The sequence below is a fragment of the Artibeus jamaicensis genome, unplaced genomic scaffold, assembly GCF_021234435.1.
Source record: "Artibeus jamaicensis isolate MK-2021 breed Jamaican fruit bat unplaced genomic scaffold, CSHL_Jam_final contig_548, whole genome shotgun sequence".
In the NCBI taxonomy this organism is placed as follows: Eukaryota; Metazoa; Chordata; class Mammalia; order Chiroptera; family Phyllostomidae; genus Artibeus; species Artibeus jamaicensis.
In genome coordinates this window covers 10,492,657-10,508,353 of record NW_026521883.1, presented here as the reverse complement: position 1 = coordinate 10,508,353, position 15,697 = coordinate 10,492,657, and the positions used below count along the sequence as shown (strand labels likewise).

The window sequence follows — 15,697 nt, the reverse complement described above, 5'->3', positions numbered from 1 at the left end:
TACATTGCCCCTATAAGTTAAGACCAACAAGCTTTCAAAAATCTTTCAGGAATGCATGTGTATGTGTGTATCCCAAAGTATAAAGAGAAAATTGTAAAATTGGAGTGGACGTTTATTTAATTATCTTCAAAATTAACATTATGCCTTTACTTGTTCAATTAGGATTATACAGCTTTTAGATTTTGTAGCAATTTGAGGTTAGATTTTTTATTGCACAAGAATATCTGATCATCTAGAGGTGCCAGAAATTATGGCTTAACTGTAAATTATATTAATTATTTTGGATTAAAAATTTTCAAGTGCAATTAAAAAAAACCTTTCTTTACAATAAAAAATTAATATAACACCTGTATATAACTTAATATGTTTGATGTGGTGTGGAGCTGGACCTCTGGATATAAGAGACTTTTACAAGAGCCTTTGGAGCTGAAATGAGACATAAAGAATGAGGGTGGCAAGAGAGAGAAAAGGGGGTGCAGAGAGGAAAAGGAGATGCTAGGCGCTGTTCCAGGAGCGGGGGATCCAGAGAGGTCACAGTCTGGTAAGAAATCAGATCAGTTCAACGAAAGTAGGTGTTTTAGGTGCTTTTAAGGAGGTGTGTGCGCTGGAGGCCGAGATGTGGCTAGAACTCCCAAAGGAGTTCACCCAGGGAGTAGGAAGGCTTCTCTGAGGAAGTAACACTTGATCTGAGGGGAAATAGTGGAAGAAATAATCTAGAGACTAGATCAGGGTGGGGAAGCAGAGGAAGGGCTCGATGCGATCGGCGCTCGGGCTATCGGGCATCGACTGCTAGGGCCTGAGCGCGGTCACCGCCCCCTCCACTCCCTTCCCTTCCCTTCCCCTCTCTCCCCAGTGCTCCCGCCGCCGGCCCAGCCAGAGCAAACTTCTAGGCTGCTGTCTCCCTCGAGACGCCATGTACCGGCTCCCGTCAGCCGTGACAATCCGAGCTGCAACTCCCGGGGGCTTGGCCTGGGGCTGCGGGCGCCGGGCAGCCCACTACCGCGCTAGGCTGCCGCCGCTCGGCCCCGGCTGGGTCGGGGGCCTCGGGCTAGGGCTAGGGCTTGCGCTCGGAGTGAAGCTGGCCGGCGGGCTGAGGGGCGCAGCCCCCGCGCCATCCCCGACGGCCCCCGACCCCGAGGTGTCGTCTCAGGTGGAGACGCCACCGCCGTCGCCGCCGAAAGAGCAGCCCCTCGCCCCTTGGTCTCCCCAGACCCCGACGCTGCCCACCTCCAGGCTGTACGCCAGAGCCATTGACAGCAGCCGTGACCTGCTGCACAGGATCAAGGTACGGCGACGAGGGTCGCAGGCGGTCGGGAACCCCACGCCCCAACCCGGAATGGGACCGCTCGGTGGGCAACTTCCCGGGCCGAGCTAACTCCAATCAGGGCTAGGGGATGCCCACAGTTAGTTTCGAGAAAGACTTCCCATTTTCTGATCGTCCGGCCACGGTCACACGCTCTTGGGGGGTTGCCCAAATCGGGGTAGAGGTCACCGCCCGCCTTGGGGACCGCCCCTTCCCTCTTAGAGTGCCAACCAGGCACACCCCTCACCCGTTAGCGCCCGGCCCCGCCGGAGCCGAAGTGGGCGGGGCCTGGATAGAGGGGCGTGTTGGGGGCGGGGCCTGGAGCTCGCCCAGGGTGCTAGCGCTGGTGGTTGTGTGAAGTATTGCTGCGAGTCTGAACTGTCCTTTTCCTTCCCCTTCGCTCTTAGGATGAGGTGGGCGCGCCCGGCATAGTGGTTGGAGTCTCTGTAGATGGGAAAGAAATCTGGTCCGAAGGTAGGCCCAGGAAAGTGTTATTTAGTAGCTTGTTTTGTGCCAGTTGGTAAATGAGATCTTGATGTTTTACTGCTTGGCGTGAAATATCATGAAATGCTGTTCAGTTTACATGACAGTATCCATGTTGCTGAAAACGTATCTAATAGACTAAAGTACCCAATTCCTATCAATAAGATTTAAAATATGCCTAATGAATAAGTTGGAGTCTTTTAAAAGTGGCTTGTTTCTGTGCCCACTCTTCTTTAAAGACTGAATTTATTGTTCTGAAAGTTGTATATAGAACAATCTGTTAAGCGCATATTTGTAGATAACCCTTCTGAGTAGATAAAATGTCCGAATTTTGTTTTTCTTTTTAATTCAGTCAACAATTTATTGAGTCGCCTATTCCATAATAGGTACACGATTCTTGACCTTATTGAGTTTACTATCTACTTTATTACTTTTTTGAGTCCATAGAAGTGGCAGCTATTGTTTTGAAACAAAAAGCTAGAAGCTTTGGGGATTTCTAATCACTTTATGATATTTTTATCAAATCATATTTTACAACTTGATTTACTTCTTCATTCCACACAAATTGGACCAACTGGTCATCCTAGGTTTTGAGGAAAAATACTTTCAGGAAATGTTGTTTCAGACATCATTTAAATAAAGTAGTACTTATTTACTACTTTTTATGGGGGCAGTGGAGAACTAAATTTAAAGAAAAATGATTCTTCCCCAGTATAAGTATAGCCTAATCAGTATACCTAGTTTATGAAAAATATTGTAACTGAATTCATACAAATGTCAGCTTTATAGGTGAAGGCTTTGATTTCATGCAAATATTATAGCATAAACCTTTTATAGTTTAAAAAACAATCATTGTATGCCTTTCTTTTCAGACCTCAGTTCTTTAAATTTCTTAGAAGAAGATGAAACAAAACTTAAAATTTTGGGTAGGAGCTTTAAATTGATAGTACATTGTTTTGCAGCTGAATTGAATTGATAGCTAGATTGGGTGTGTAGGACCTCTTCACATTTGTGTTTACTGGAGGCTATTTTAAGGAATTCAGTGGAAAGTCACTCAAAAATCAAGAATAAACATAATCTGAAGAAAAACAATGATTTTTTAAAGGATGTGTAGTAATTTATTTAAAATGTGGAATAACCAAATTGTTTAGGTAAACTAAGAAAAATTAGTATTTGAATCAGGCAGAAAACTACTGTAGAACCCAAAGTACAGTCCAGTTCAGTTACAAGGTTAGATTGTTAGACTTACTGTGGTCATTGTCGAGACACTCATCCCTCACACATTAAGTTTTCTTTAGCTTATAAAAGTGGCATATTGCTCTGACTGGCATGGCTCAGTTTGGTTGAGTTGTCGGCCTTGCAAAGGAAAAGCCATGAGTTCAATTCCTGGTCAGGGCACACACCTGAGTTGCAGTCAGTTCCCAGTTGGGGGCACACCACAAGCAGCCAATCCACCAATCCATGTTTCTCTCCCTCTTTTTCTCCCTCCCTTCCTTTAGCTCCAAAAATAAATAAGTAAATGTATATATTTTTTTAATGAAATCTTTTCTTTAAATGAATACACGGGATATTTTAAGACAGTTTTATTTCAGTTTTTCAAGACTCCTTTGGCCATGAAGCTAATTAGTAATGACTTTTTTTTTGTTTGTTTTTTTCCCCCAAAGGTTTAGGTTATGCTGATGTGGAGAACCGTGTACCGTGCAAACCAGAGACAGTTATGAGAATTGCCAGTATCAGCAAAAGCCTTACCATGGTTGCTCTTGCCAAATTGTGGGAAGCAGGGAAACTGGATCTTGATATTCCGGTACAACATTATGTTCCCGAATTCCCAGAAAAAGAATATGAAGGTGAAAAGGTAATGAAACTAACAGGTCATTTGACAAATGGCACATTCAATAGTAGTTAAAAAGTTGCATAGGCTTCTTTGATTTTTGGTTTAGTTTGGTTTCTTTTAAATTCTTTTTTAATTCATTGATCTTTAGAGAGAGAAGATGGGGGAAGAGAGAAACGCTGATTTGTCATTCACTTACTTGTGCACTCATTGTTTGCTTCTTGCATGTGCCCTGGCTGGGATCAAACCCACAACTTTGGCATTTGGGGACGATACTAAAACCAAATGAGCTAACCAGCCAGGGCTCTCTGGTTTGTTTTTAATTATTGTTAGTTTTTTTAAAAATCCAGATGATAACCAAGTGGGTATTTCTTGAAGTTTGAGGCTAAAGATTTGTACATTACATATTTTTCCAACAGCAGTTTAAAATGGAAACTATTACTGAGGTATTATTCTGAGGATAGTTTTTGTTATAGTTTAATAATGCATTTAATTCTCATGTTTTACAATTAGGTTTCTGTCACAACAAGATTATTGATTTCCCATTTAAGTGGAATTCGTCATTATGAAAAGGACATGAAAAAGGTGAAAGAAGAGAAAGCTTACAAAGCCTTGAAAATGATGAAAGAAATAGAATGTGACCAAGAAAAAGAGTTAAAAGAAAAAGGAGGCAAAAGTAATGAAAGGAATGACTTTGCTAAAGCTAAGGTAGAGCAGGATGAAGCCAAAGGCCGAAATTCCAAACCTGTCAAGAAAAAAAATGATTTTGAACAAGGTGAATTATATTTGAAAGAAAAGTTTGAAAATACAATTGAATCCCTAAGATTATTTAAAAATGATCCTTTGTTCTTTAAACCTGGTGAGTGTTAATTTCTTCTTTTAACAAATTCATTATTATTGAAATATTAATTTTCAGAAAATTCAAAATACCATCCTGAATGCTTTCAATGTGGTAGGTGATTATGGCACAGATTTTGTTATTAGTCCAGTGCTTGCCTTCTGTCTGCATTTCTTTCCTTTTTTTTTTGTCCCTCACCAGAGGATATTTAGCTTTTCATTGCTTTCGGAAAGAGAGGGAGAGAGAGAGAAACATTAATTGGCTGCCTTCTTATATGTGCTCCAAATGGGGATTGAACCCCGCAGCCTGGGTTTGTGCCCTGACTGGGTTTGTGCCCTGACTAGAAATTAAACCCACGACCCTTTGGTCTACTGGTAAGCGCCAACCAACTGAGGCACACCATCCAGGGCTTGTCTGCATTTCTTAACAGTAGTTAAGAACTTAACACATAATTCCTGCCTAGCATCCATGCAGCTAGTTGTTTAGGTTTAGCCTCATGGAGGCTATTCGGTCATTAGTGGATTCTGAATGGTCCAAACAAATTGGACCAAAGGGGACATGATAAACTATTGCTAGTATCTTAATATTTAGTTAAAATTTAAATTGCTCAACTTACTTTGCCTTTATTCCTTAAAGAAATTTTGTGTTCACCAACTTAATTTTATCTCCAAAAAAAAACTAATTTATAAAAATAACTTTTTGTTCTTGTATACCTTTTGGTATGATGCCTACTGAAACCACTTAATATCTTCAAACTTACCATAGATTTCCTTTATTCCATTTTCATTTTAAAAGATGTTTTACCGTAAGTATTATATAGGTGTAATTAATAACAGTGAAGACATTAATATATAATTGTGGATTTTGTCTTTAAAAATAAGGTTCTCATGCATTTTTAGTAGGTTTCCAGAATCTAAAATGAGAAGTTAATATTTGAAACAATATATGTATTTGAATATTTATTTGTATTGTAATATATATTTGAAAAAAGTGTTTTATATCTACATATGTTTTATTAAAATAACTTGTACAACTATTTATGCCTTAAATAATGGGGAGTGAGTATATTCAGAACAAGACAGTTGACTCAAGAATCCAAATTTGCTTTTCTTCCCCTTCCTATTTTGTTGCCAGTTTGTAGGATATTTGTTATGTTTGAGGTAGGATTGTCTATTTTATTATTATAGAAAGAAGTAGATTCATGTAAAATTTTAAGTATACTGATCATCATTTTGTTGTGTTAGGGGCATGGAATAAGCAGGGCCATTACAAAGCTGAGTAAGTTTAATATATTATCCGTGATGTTTTATAAATGCTGAAGTGAAATATTCCAATTTTAAGGTATATACCAATTTTCAGTGGGAAAATATTTTACATCTTTTTAAATAATAATGCATCATTTTCTTTTTTCCTCCCTGCAATGATGTCTCAAGGTAGTCAGTTTTTGTATTCAACTTTCGGCTATACCCTACTGGCAGCCATAGTTGAAAGAGCTTCAGGATATAAATTTTTGGATTATATGCAGAAAATATTTCATGACTTGGATATGCTGACAACTGTGCAGGAAGAAAATGAACCAGTGATTTACAACAGAGCAAGGTAAATGGTTACTTTTAATACTGTTTTATCAATTAAAACTCAAATTTTCCTTACCAAAATCAACTTGACACATTTTGGGAGCTTTTCTACATGTTTTCTTTTTCATTTATAGAGTAGAGGAAATTAACACTGACACATGCTTTTTAACAAATCTACAGACCTTATTCAAATTTTGCCAATTGTCTCAATAATGTCCATTGTAGCAGAAGTCTCATGATGTCTATCTGTCTCATCATTAGTGATGGTAATTTTAATTTCTTTGTTGAGGTGGTACCTGCCAGGTTTCTCCACTGTAAAAGTTTGAAAGTCATTTCATTGAAATATAGCAAATGAAAAATATATCATAATTTTTACTAGTAATCTGTAAAGGGGCATTGGGAGAAAATTTTGAAGCTAATGGCTAGTAAGAATTTTATGGTTATGTTGTCTTCTTATCCATTTTACTCTAATTATTTGGTTTGTTAAAAAGGTAACATTTAACAAATCTACTGTTGCCTATTTCCATATGCACACACTTTAAGTGCCTTAACAGTACTTGAAATAGATGAAATTGTGGAATATTTTTAGTTTTATCTTTCTGTCTCCACACGAGTTTTGTTTAATCTGTTGTATTTAAGTTGCCATTTTAAAGTTATCAGCTTATTTAAAGGAATTAAATATGCACTCCTAGTCAGTCTGAAGATTTTTTTTTTTTTTAGACCTGAAAGAAATTGGGTTAGCAACAAGTGATGAATTTTCATTTAAAATTTCCTGGCCCTGGCCAGGTGGCTCAGCTGGCTCCATTGGTTGGAGCATCTTCCTGTACACCAAGAGGTTGCAGCTTTGGTCTCTCTGGTCAGGGCACACACCTGGGTTGGAGGTTCCACCTCCCATCAGGCACACACAGGAGGCAATTGATTCATGTCTCTCTCCCTCTCTCCCCTCCCCCTCCCTTCTACCTTTCTCTTCAAAAGCAATAAAAATGTATCCTTGGGTGATGATTAAAAAAAAAGAAACTAAAAATATAAATTTAAAAAGTGGCCTGTGGTTCTCAACCAGTTCAGACTCTTAGTGTGTGTGTGTTTGTGTGCTTGCTTGTTTTCCAGTACAACATTTTATTTTACTGGAAAGCATAAGAAAACTTGACAAATAACCATAGGTTTTCAATTGGATCTTTAAAAGATTCTCTAATAAAAATGGCATAGATCCATGACCTTATTTTGATTTAGATCTAGGCATATATAAGGGAGAGAAGATTATGTATCACGGAGCTGCTTTTCTAAACTAAAAATGAAGCCTCTGTGAGTGTACAGACTGCAGAGCAGCTATCTGGCATATGATGAAGAGTTCATTTTTTATCTCCCATTCTTTGAAAAAAGACAGTGGGATTCCATTTATATTATTAAAGGTTCCTATCTGCTCTGGGTTTTTTCTTCAGATTTTTAGTAGTACCCAGTGGTGCTACAGGGGTAGTTGATCGATTGATTTAAGTTAAATGGGCTACTGATAAAAGAGTATGGTAGGAATGTTGCCTAGGAAAAGGTTCTGTCCATTTGCTTTAATTTTAGTTGACTTATTATGTACTTGAGCCTCTAAAAGTCAACTGATTCCTCTTTTTTTCTTTTTCTTTTTTGTAGTAATTATTTGAAAAGAGCTCAAAGGGACCACCTTTTTTAGAGAGTTCAGGGAGTAAAAGGAATCATTTCAACATATGTATTTTTTTTTAAATAAAAGCTTAAAGTAAACTTAGTAAATGCATATTTCTATTAATTTGTTTTATGTTACCATTTTGCAGGAAATAAAATTTCCAGCAAAAGTCTCTAGCTTTGTTACTTAGTCTACTGACTCATAGGTCATAATTCTAAATTAAATATGTCCATGCTATCCTGGTCATGTTTTTTTAGAGTTACTGTATCCAAGAGTAAATATTTATTGTCTTCATCACTTTTCTGTGTGTACATTTGTATATTTAAAATGTCTCTCAGTTTCTGTCACCTATTAAGGCCTTTCCCCAGAATCCCACCCCAACATACTACTTACATTTATTTGGCCAGAATTTTAGCCACAGGCCACACTTACTTGTAAAGAAAGCAGAGAAATTCATTTTTAGCATGGTACATTGCTTTCTTGAGTAAAATCATTTTTAATGTAAAAATAAAAATATTGATTTGGTGTGTGCAAATATATGTATTGAGTCTGTATAACAGGTGTATTCTGTATAGACAAATAAACTAAATGACCCTTTAAGCAAATATCTGCAAGGGAGTGGAGTGAATGTTCTTGCTATTGAAAGTTTGTTGATACCAGAATCCTTAGTCAACGCATTAGCTTATTACTAGATTTTGTTCATATTTTTAATCCTTACCTAAAGATATATTTATCGATATTTTTAGAGAGAAAGAGAGACAGAGAGTGAGACAGTGAAGCAACTATAGGTTGCCTCGTATGTGTTCCAACCAGGAGTGAACCTACAGCCTAGGTATGTGCCCTACCCGGTGAGCAAACCCACAACCTTTTGGTGCACAGAACAACATTCCAACTGAGTCAGCCAGCCAGGGGACTTGGTTCATATTTTTATGTGTTTGGCACAATACTTGTAACAAAAGTCTCTTTTATAATTGGGGTCCAAAATTAAATAAAATGAATGTTTTCTGAAGTGTTTGCTACATTTTTACAGTATAGGTATGGCCTTTACCTTCTGTTATTCTCTTTTTTATTCTTATTTATTATTTTTATTTTCTAGATTATCTTTTAAAATTACACCTTGTTTCTTATGCCTTTGGCTGACAGACTTTAGTCGTAAATTCAATCCAGATGTTAATGCTGAATGTTAAAGTGGATTGGTTTTTATAATATGCATTTTAAATCTTGTGGGGTTTTAAACTTTTCACAACAATAAAATACAAAGTGGTACATTTAAGAAGCATTTTAAACATAAAAGTATTTTGAATTTCTAAGTTTGTAGATATAGATTTCTGTGGTTATATAATGTTCTAATGCAGAATCTAGAGATTCTTAAGCAGATAGGAAGAGGTTGCTTGTCATCTGGCATCATTCCATCAGTTATTCAGATACAAAGGTGTCTTCGTAACCTACTCAGGAACTTGTGTCTATACCCTATTTGTTTTGAGCAGAAATTCCTTGTGAATTTGAAAGTTATTATCCAGCTGAATAAATCATATTTATGAAAAGTACATAATTTGTACTCTATGAAAAAGAATCAAGGGATTAAAGTCTAAAATATAACTATTTAAAGTTTAGAATTCTAGATTAAAATCTGAAATTCTCCATAGTTTTGTGTTTTAAAGGAGGAATAACAGAAGAGTTCTAATTTCTAGCCTTGATATGAGTGGTTTGAAATGGTTTGCACAAAGCTGGTTATTAGCCGAAATATACTGCTTTCTCTCCTAGCTTACAAACTTGGAGTTCACTTTAAGAACTATGTTTCTGAATGAGACAATGTATTTTTGTTATTTGGCTTCTTTTAGATTTGATTGGCTTGGAATTCCAAGTGTAATCAGTGTTTAGACAGAAAGTAATTAGGATCTAAAATATGGGAGTGGCCATAGGAATGGAAGGAAGAAAGGATAAGACACAAAACAAAGGTTGAATAGTAGGATTTAGCATCTTGTTGGATATAAGAGTTGCAGCAAGAGAGTCAACCAAGGTTTTAATGGAGAGGGAAAATATGAGAAGGTTTGGAAGATACTAATTTTAGCCATGTTCATTTTGAGACATGAGAAGACCACCTATCAAGTCATTGGTTCTCAAGAGAACATATTAAGATTCTCTGTAGACTCCTTTTTCATCCTCAGAGCACATACTTATGGCCGCCCCTGCATCACCCAATATTATCACTTGGGCTTTTAGGGGAGATAATAAGAATCTTGAAGGAAAAAGAGTTCCTTTTCTAATTATGCCCACAGTCCCTCCAAAGTTATTAATTTTGAAGGGAGGATATAATTTTGGGAGGGAGGAGGTCCAGAGGTGATTCTGATAAACAACTTTCCTGCCCTCCTCCAAAACAAAATTTGAGAATTATTAATGCTAGCAGAAATTTTTATTGTAAATTTGGAACAGGGGTTGTGATACAGATGCAGTTATCTCTGTGGAAGAAAAAACCCAGGGAACTGGAGCCACTGGGGACTGGAGGGGTATAGGGAGCCATAGGATGGAGAGCTGGAGGACAGCTCAGAGCAGGATTGCCCGAGGGGTGTCAGGGGCATTCTGGGTAACACTCGGGCAAATGGGATGAGGACTGTACAAAGGGGAATGAAAGATCCCTGATAACCCGTAGAAATAGTTTGGTTGTGATGGGGAATGGCAGCCAGATTTTAAGGAGTTGAATGAATGCAGAATGTGAGTGCATGGCAACAGGAGATGTGGACAGTAAATGAGAAGAGAGAAAGGACTATGATCTGGAAGGTGTAACAAGAATAAGAAGGGAGACTTCCACCAAGATGGAGGCGTAGGTGGAAGCACTGCACCTTCTCGCACAACTAAGTTTAAAAACAACAAAGTTTTAGCAACAAAAACACAGCCAAACCACAGGAAATTGAACTACATGGAAGTCTGACAACAATGAACCCTTCAGCCAAACCGGTAAGAGGGGCAGAGCCAACAGTAGAGAGGGGTTGGGCAGGAAAGATCCACCGGAATGACCTGGGTGCGCGACCCAGGTGCGCAGGCAGCTTTGGGCGGATCCCAGGTGTGGAGAAGCGGGCGGACCAACTGAGGGCGCAAGGCGTTGGACCCACAGGGCTGATCGCGGTCACACATTCTCGCGTAGATAAACTGGTGAAAGAGCTAGCAGTGAGACTGAAGGAGCTAGCAGTGAGATGGACCGCGAAGGCCCCAGCAGCAGGAAGTGGCAGAGGGAACCACCATTGTCCCTTTCTGACCCTGCCCCCACATACAGTGTCACAAAACAGCAACCTGGGTGGCCCTGCCCTGGTGAACACCTAAGGCACCTCTCCTCATTTGTAATAGGCATGAACAGATCAAAACAGGGCTCAAGAACAGCTCAGAGCCCCAGAGCCGATAAATCTAAGCGATAAAGAAATAGCCAAAGTTTCAGATGCACAGTTCAAAACACTGGTGGTCAGGATGCTCACAGAACTGGTTGATTTTAGTCACAAATTAGAGGAACATATGAAGGCTAAACTAATTGAAATGAATGGAAATACACAGGAAACCAGTAGTAATGAAAGGAAACTAGGACTCAAATCAAAGGAGTAGACCAGAAGGAGGAAAAAAAAAGTGACCAAACAGAAAAGGATGAAGATACAAGAATTCAAAAAAAGGAGAGGCTTAGGAACCTTTAGGACATCTTTAAACGTTCCAACATCCGAATTATAGGGGTACCAGAAAGGGAAGAGGAACAGCCACAAGTGGAAAACTTATTTGAACAAATAATAAAGGAGAACTTCCCCAATCTGGCAAAGGAAATAGGCTTCCAGGAAGTCCAGGAAGCTCAGAGAGTCCCAAAGAAGGTGGACACAAGAAGAAACACACCAAGGCACATCATAATTACATTAGCCAAGATTCAAATGAAGGAGAGAATCCTAGAAGCAGCAAGAGATATGGGGACAGCCACCTACAAAGGAGTTACCATTAGGCTGTGAGCTGATTTCTCAAAAGAGACCTTACAGGCAAGAAGGGGCTGGAAAGAAGTTTTCCAAGTCATGAAATCCAAAGACCTACATCCAAAATTATTCTATCCAGCAAAGCTTTCATTTAGAATGGAAGGGCAGATAAAGTGCTTCTCAGATAAGGTCAAGTTCAAAGAGTTCATCATCACCAAGCCCTTATTATATGAAATTTTAAAGGGACTTACCTAAGAAAAAGAAGATAAAAAATATGAACAGTGAAAGGACAGCAAACTCACAGTTATTAAGAACCACACATAAAACAAAAGCAAGCTAAGAGGACAGCTAGATCAGGAGCAGAACCATAGAAATGAAGATCACATGGAGGTTTAGCAACAGGGGAGTGGGAGAAGGAGAAGGGGGGAGAAGGTACAGAAAATAGCATAGATGGTAGGTAGAAAATAGACGGGGAGGGCAAGAATAGTATGGGAAATATAGAATCTAAAGAACTTGAGACGTGGTCATAAACTAAAGGGGGGGAATGGTGGGGGAGGTGGTGTGCAGTGTGGAGGGGAATGAAGGGGAGAAATAGAACTGTAATGGCATAATTAATAAAATATATTTTAAAAAATAATAAAAATATAAAAGGGTTTTTTTTTCCTTAGGATCTAGGAAGCGAGCATTTTGTGAAATAAGGTGAAGGAGTCAAAGTTCCTAGCATAGCACAGGAAATCAATCCTTAGTCACGTGTTTCATGTCTACTCCTCCAGCATCACCTCTTGCCACTTATCCCTTCTAGCTCTCTGCTCTGGCCAAACTGAACTACCTTCTTCACCAGCCTGGCCTGTGTGAGCAGCCATCTAGTGAGGCTTCCTCTCACTAGTGCTCAGAATTTCTTGCATCCATTTCAGCCAGTCATCTCACAGCCTGTTATGTTAGTCAGAGTGGCCCTGGGGCCAGCAGTACTGGTATCACCTGGGAGCTTGTTAGAACTGCACGGTTTCAGGCCCTTCCTTGACCCACTGAAGCAGAAGCTGTGTTTTAACAAAATCCCCATATGATTCATATGGTGCTTTGAAAATAATTTAAGAGCTTTCCAACAAGATTGTTAACCCCCGAGAGCAACCACAGTATGTGGTTTTACTTGCGTCTTTAGTGCCTTGCAAGATGTTGCCATTAAAATATTTGACTAACAAATGGTGCTTTCATTTACTCAGCATGTTTAATGAGCACTTACTGGATGGCAAAACCATTCTGGGTAGAGGAATCATCATTGCACAAGGTTCCTGCCCTTATCAAATTTATATTCTGTGGGAAGAGACATAAACTATAATTTAAATAAGAATTTCTTCATATTGATATGAAGAAAATAAAATGGCAGTGGGATATGAAGTAACAAGGAGAGGATGAGGGGTGGGATTTATTTAAAATATATTTGTTTTTAGGCCATGTTAGTTAAGCCAAGACATGAATGACAAGGAAAGCTAGTTTGCTTTGTTGCAATACGAAATAACTCTGACATGAAAGAAACAAAGCAAGGTATTGTAAGTAATGAAATCAAAGAGGTAACTGGGGGATAAATCATTCTGGGTAGTGAGTTTCAATGCTGTTAGACCAACTGCCCCCTAATTTAACAAATATTTTATAATACCTTCTTCAATACACCAAAATGAAAGGCATCAATCATATATACCTGCACTCAGTACTCTGGTTAGAATACAAAGAAGAAAAGGAATATAATGTATAATAAATAACAGATATTTCAATATGTTAAAATTTATTCATGACATTAGAAGACATCATAAAAGTAGATACAGTTTAATACAGAAAAGCATTACAAATGTGACAACTGTAAATGCAAACCAAAAAATTGTATTGGTGCTTCACCTTGCTGGCCAACTCTGGCTAAAGTTTTGAGCAAAATAAAATGCAGTCTTTCTTCAATTTTTTCAGCAGTTGTGTTCATGGCAATGTCTGCTCTCAGTTCTTGAGTTTGGCAAAGAAAGAATTCAGAGCCAAGAACTCCAGAACTAAGGAAAGTTTAGCAAGCAAAGTGAAAGTACTCTCAAGAACAACCGAGCAGGCTGCTCAGAGAGCTAGCTGCCTTGGCCTTTTAGAAGGAAAGTCATACAGGCAGAAGTGAGCCAGCTGAGCTGTGCGGACTCAGGAAACAAGTTACAGAGGCACAAGAAGGGCCCTTGGAGAGAGGTTCAGGGGGTCAACCCAGGACGAGGTGCTGTGCCTACTGATTCCCTGGGTGTAAGTCTCCTGAGAACCTTTAATGCTTAAAAGAAAGAAAATGAGGTTACATGCCTGAGGAAAGAAGGGGGGGCAGGTGTGAGCATCCTCCAGTGAGAGATCTCCAGCACAAAACTTTGCAAACCACTTTTCACACATTAGATCAGTCATAGGACCTTCTGCATACACTGCACAAATCTTTTTTTGCCTTTCAGTTGTTGTTTTTACCTTTCTTGAAATAATGAAGCATAATATGCTGAAAATGTCAAGTATTTTTTCCATTTTCAGTATTTAAATGGCTACATACAAATTTGCCAACTTTGATAAGTTTCTTAAATGCATGCTGATATGACAGCTATCACAATGCAATCTAATAAAATTGTTTCAAATGAAGTTAAATACAGCTTAGCCCTACTAGAACCATCTTACAGAAAAAAACCGAATGAACTTGTTGGCCAACCCAATACTTAGCAAAATTCACATGTGGGACATGATTCACTATGCCTAAGGAATATTTACCAAACCATAGGTGTTTCTGCATATGCATGGGCAAATATATCATGTGTAATCTTAATCATTAATTTTTTTGCAGTCATTAAAATTTTTATACACTCAGCATGAGCAAGCCATACCAATAGAAAAAAAAGTTACCTTTGATGCTTTAATTCATAAGGTAATTAGACTCACTTACTCAGTTATCTGTAAAATTAAGATTTGACTCACACTGAAAATTAGTGGTTAGTTCCTAAAAACGTGTGATCAATACACTGAAATTCAATCTCTCATGTATATTTTCCTATTCATTTTCATCTGTAAAGTCAATAATAGACTTAAATTTTTAATGACCATTCTTATTTTGTTTTAGATTTTATGTTTACAATAAAAAGAGACGTCTTGTCAACACACCTTACGTGGATAACTCCTATAAATGGGCTGGTGGTGGATTTCTGTCTACGGTGGGTGACCTTCTGAAATTTGGGAATGCAATGTTGTACGGTTACCAAGCCGGGCTGTTTAAGAACTCAAATGAAAACCTTTTACCTGGATATCTCAAACCAGAAACGATGGTTATGATTTGGACACCAGTCCCTAACACAGAAATGTCTTGGGATAAAGAGGGGAAATACGCGATGGCATGGGGTGTTGTGGAAAAGAAGCAAACATACGGATCTTGCAGGAAGCAACGTCATTATGCCTCACATACTGGAGGTGCCGTGGGTGCCAGCAGTGTCCTGCTGATCCTTCCTGAAGAACTGGACGCAGACTCTCTGTATAACAAGGTTCCTCCGAGAGGAATAGTTGTTTCTATCATATGTAACATGCAGTCTGTTGGACTCAATAGCACTGCTTTAAAGATTGCTCTGGAATTTGATAAAGACAGGTCAGACATTCCTTAGCATCGCAGGTGGAAAAATGAACTGTTTTTAAATGTTAAAGTTCCAAAATAGAGGTTTTGATAAGAATAAATTTGTAATGTAAGTAAAATTGAATGCAAAAAGTATGTACCTCTAATTACTTACTTTTGTAATTGTCTTATTGTAGGGTTAGTTCTTTATACTCAGGGAAATAACTGTATTTTATTTACTTTTTGGGAAAAAATGTTAACTCTTGAAATAAAATATTCTGATAAAAATATGTACTTTTTGAATGTGTGATATAGAGAAAAATCTCATTCAACAGGAACTTCCAAATATAGTTAGTTTGTTTGTTTTTTTACCCAACCCCTCAGCCTCACCTCCTCTCCTTTGGTATCATCAGCTCATTCTCTATACCTATCACCTGTTGATTTGTTTATTCATTTGTTTTGGTTTTTTAGATTTCACATGTAACTGAAACCA

At 38.3% G+C, this 15,697-nt stretch overlaps 1 protein-coding gene across 2 annotated transcripts; it reads left to right on the top strand.

Annotated features, from left to right (window-relative positions):
* Positions 1 to 831: 831 nt before the first annotated feature.
* LACTB (lactamase beta) lies at positions 832 to 15,494 on the top strand. Of its 2 annotated transcripts, none has more exons than XM_037151055.2 (6): positions 832 to 1,285; positions 1,711 to 1,777; positions 3,451 to 3,641; positions 4,131 to 4,392; positions 5,889 to 6,054; positions 14,725 to 15,494. In XM_037151055.2, exons 1-6 carry the CDS (start codon positions 914 to 916, stop codon positions 15,254 to 15,256), a joined length of 1,590 nt encoding a protein of 529 aa, XP_037006950.1. In that variant the 5' UTR covers positions 832 to 913; the 3' UTR covers positions 15,257 to 15,494. The 2 variants fall into 2 exon arrangements, with proteins under 2 accessions (XP_037006950.1, XP_037006948.1); XM_037151053.2 differs by having other exon boundaries at positions 4,131 to 4,476.
* The last annotated feature ends 203 nt before the right edge of the window (positions 15,495 to 15,697 follow it).

Excerpts from the sequence above, each read along its gene's own strand:
- LACTB (XM_037151053.2), top strand. The coding sequence starts at position 914 with ATGTACCGGCTCCCGTCAGCCGTGACAATCCGAGCTGCAACTCCCGGG. Across the intron at positions 3,642-4,130 it reads AAGAATATGAAGGTGAAAAG|GTTTCTGTCACAACAAGATT; the intron begins GTAATGAAACTA and ends TTTTACAATTAG. Across the intron at positions 4,477-5,888 it reads TCCTTTGTTCTTTAAACCTG|GTAGTCAGTTTTTGTATTCA; the intron begins GTGAGTGTTAAT and ends TGATGTCTCAAG.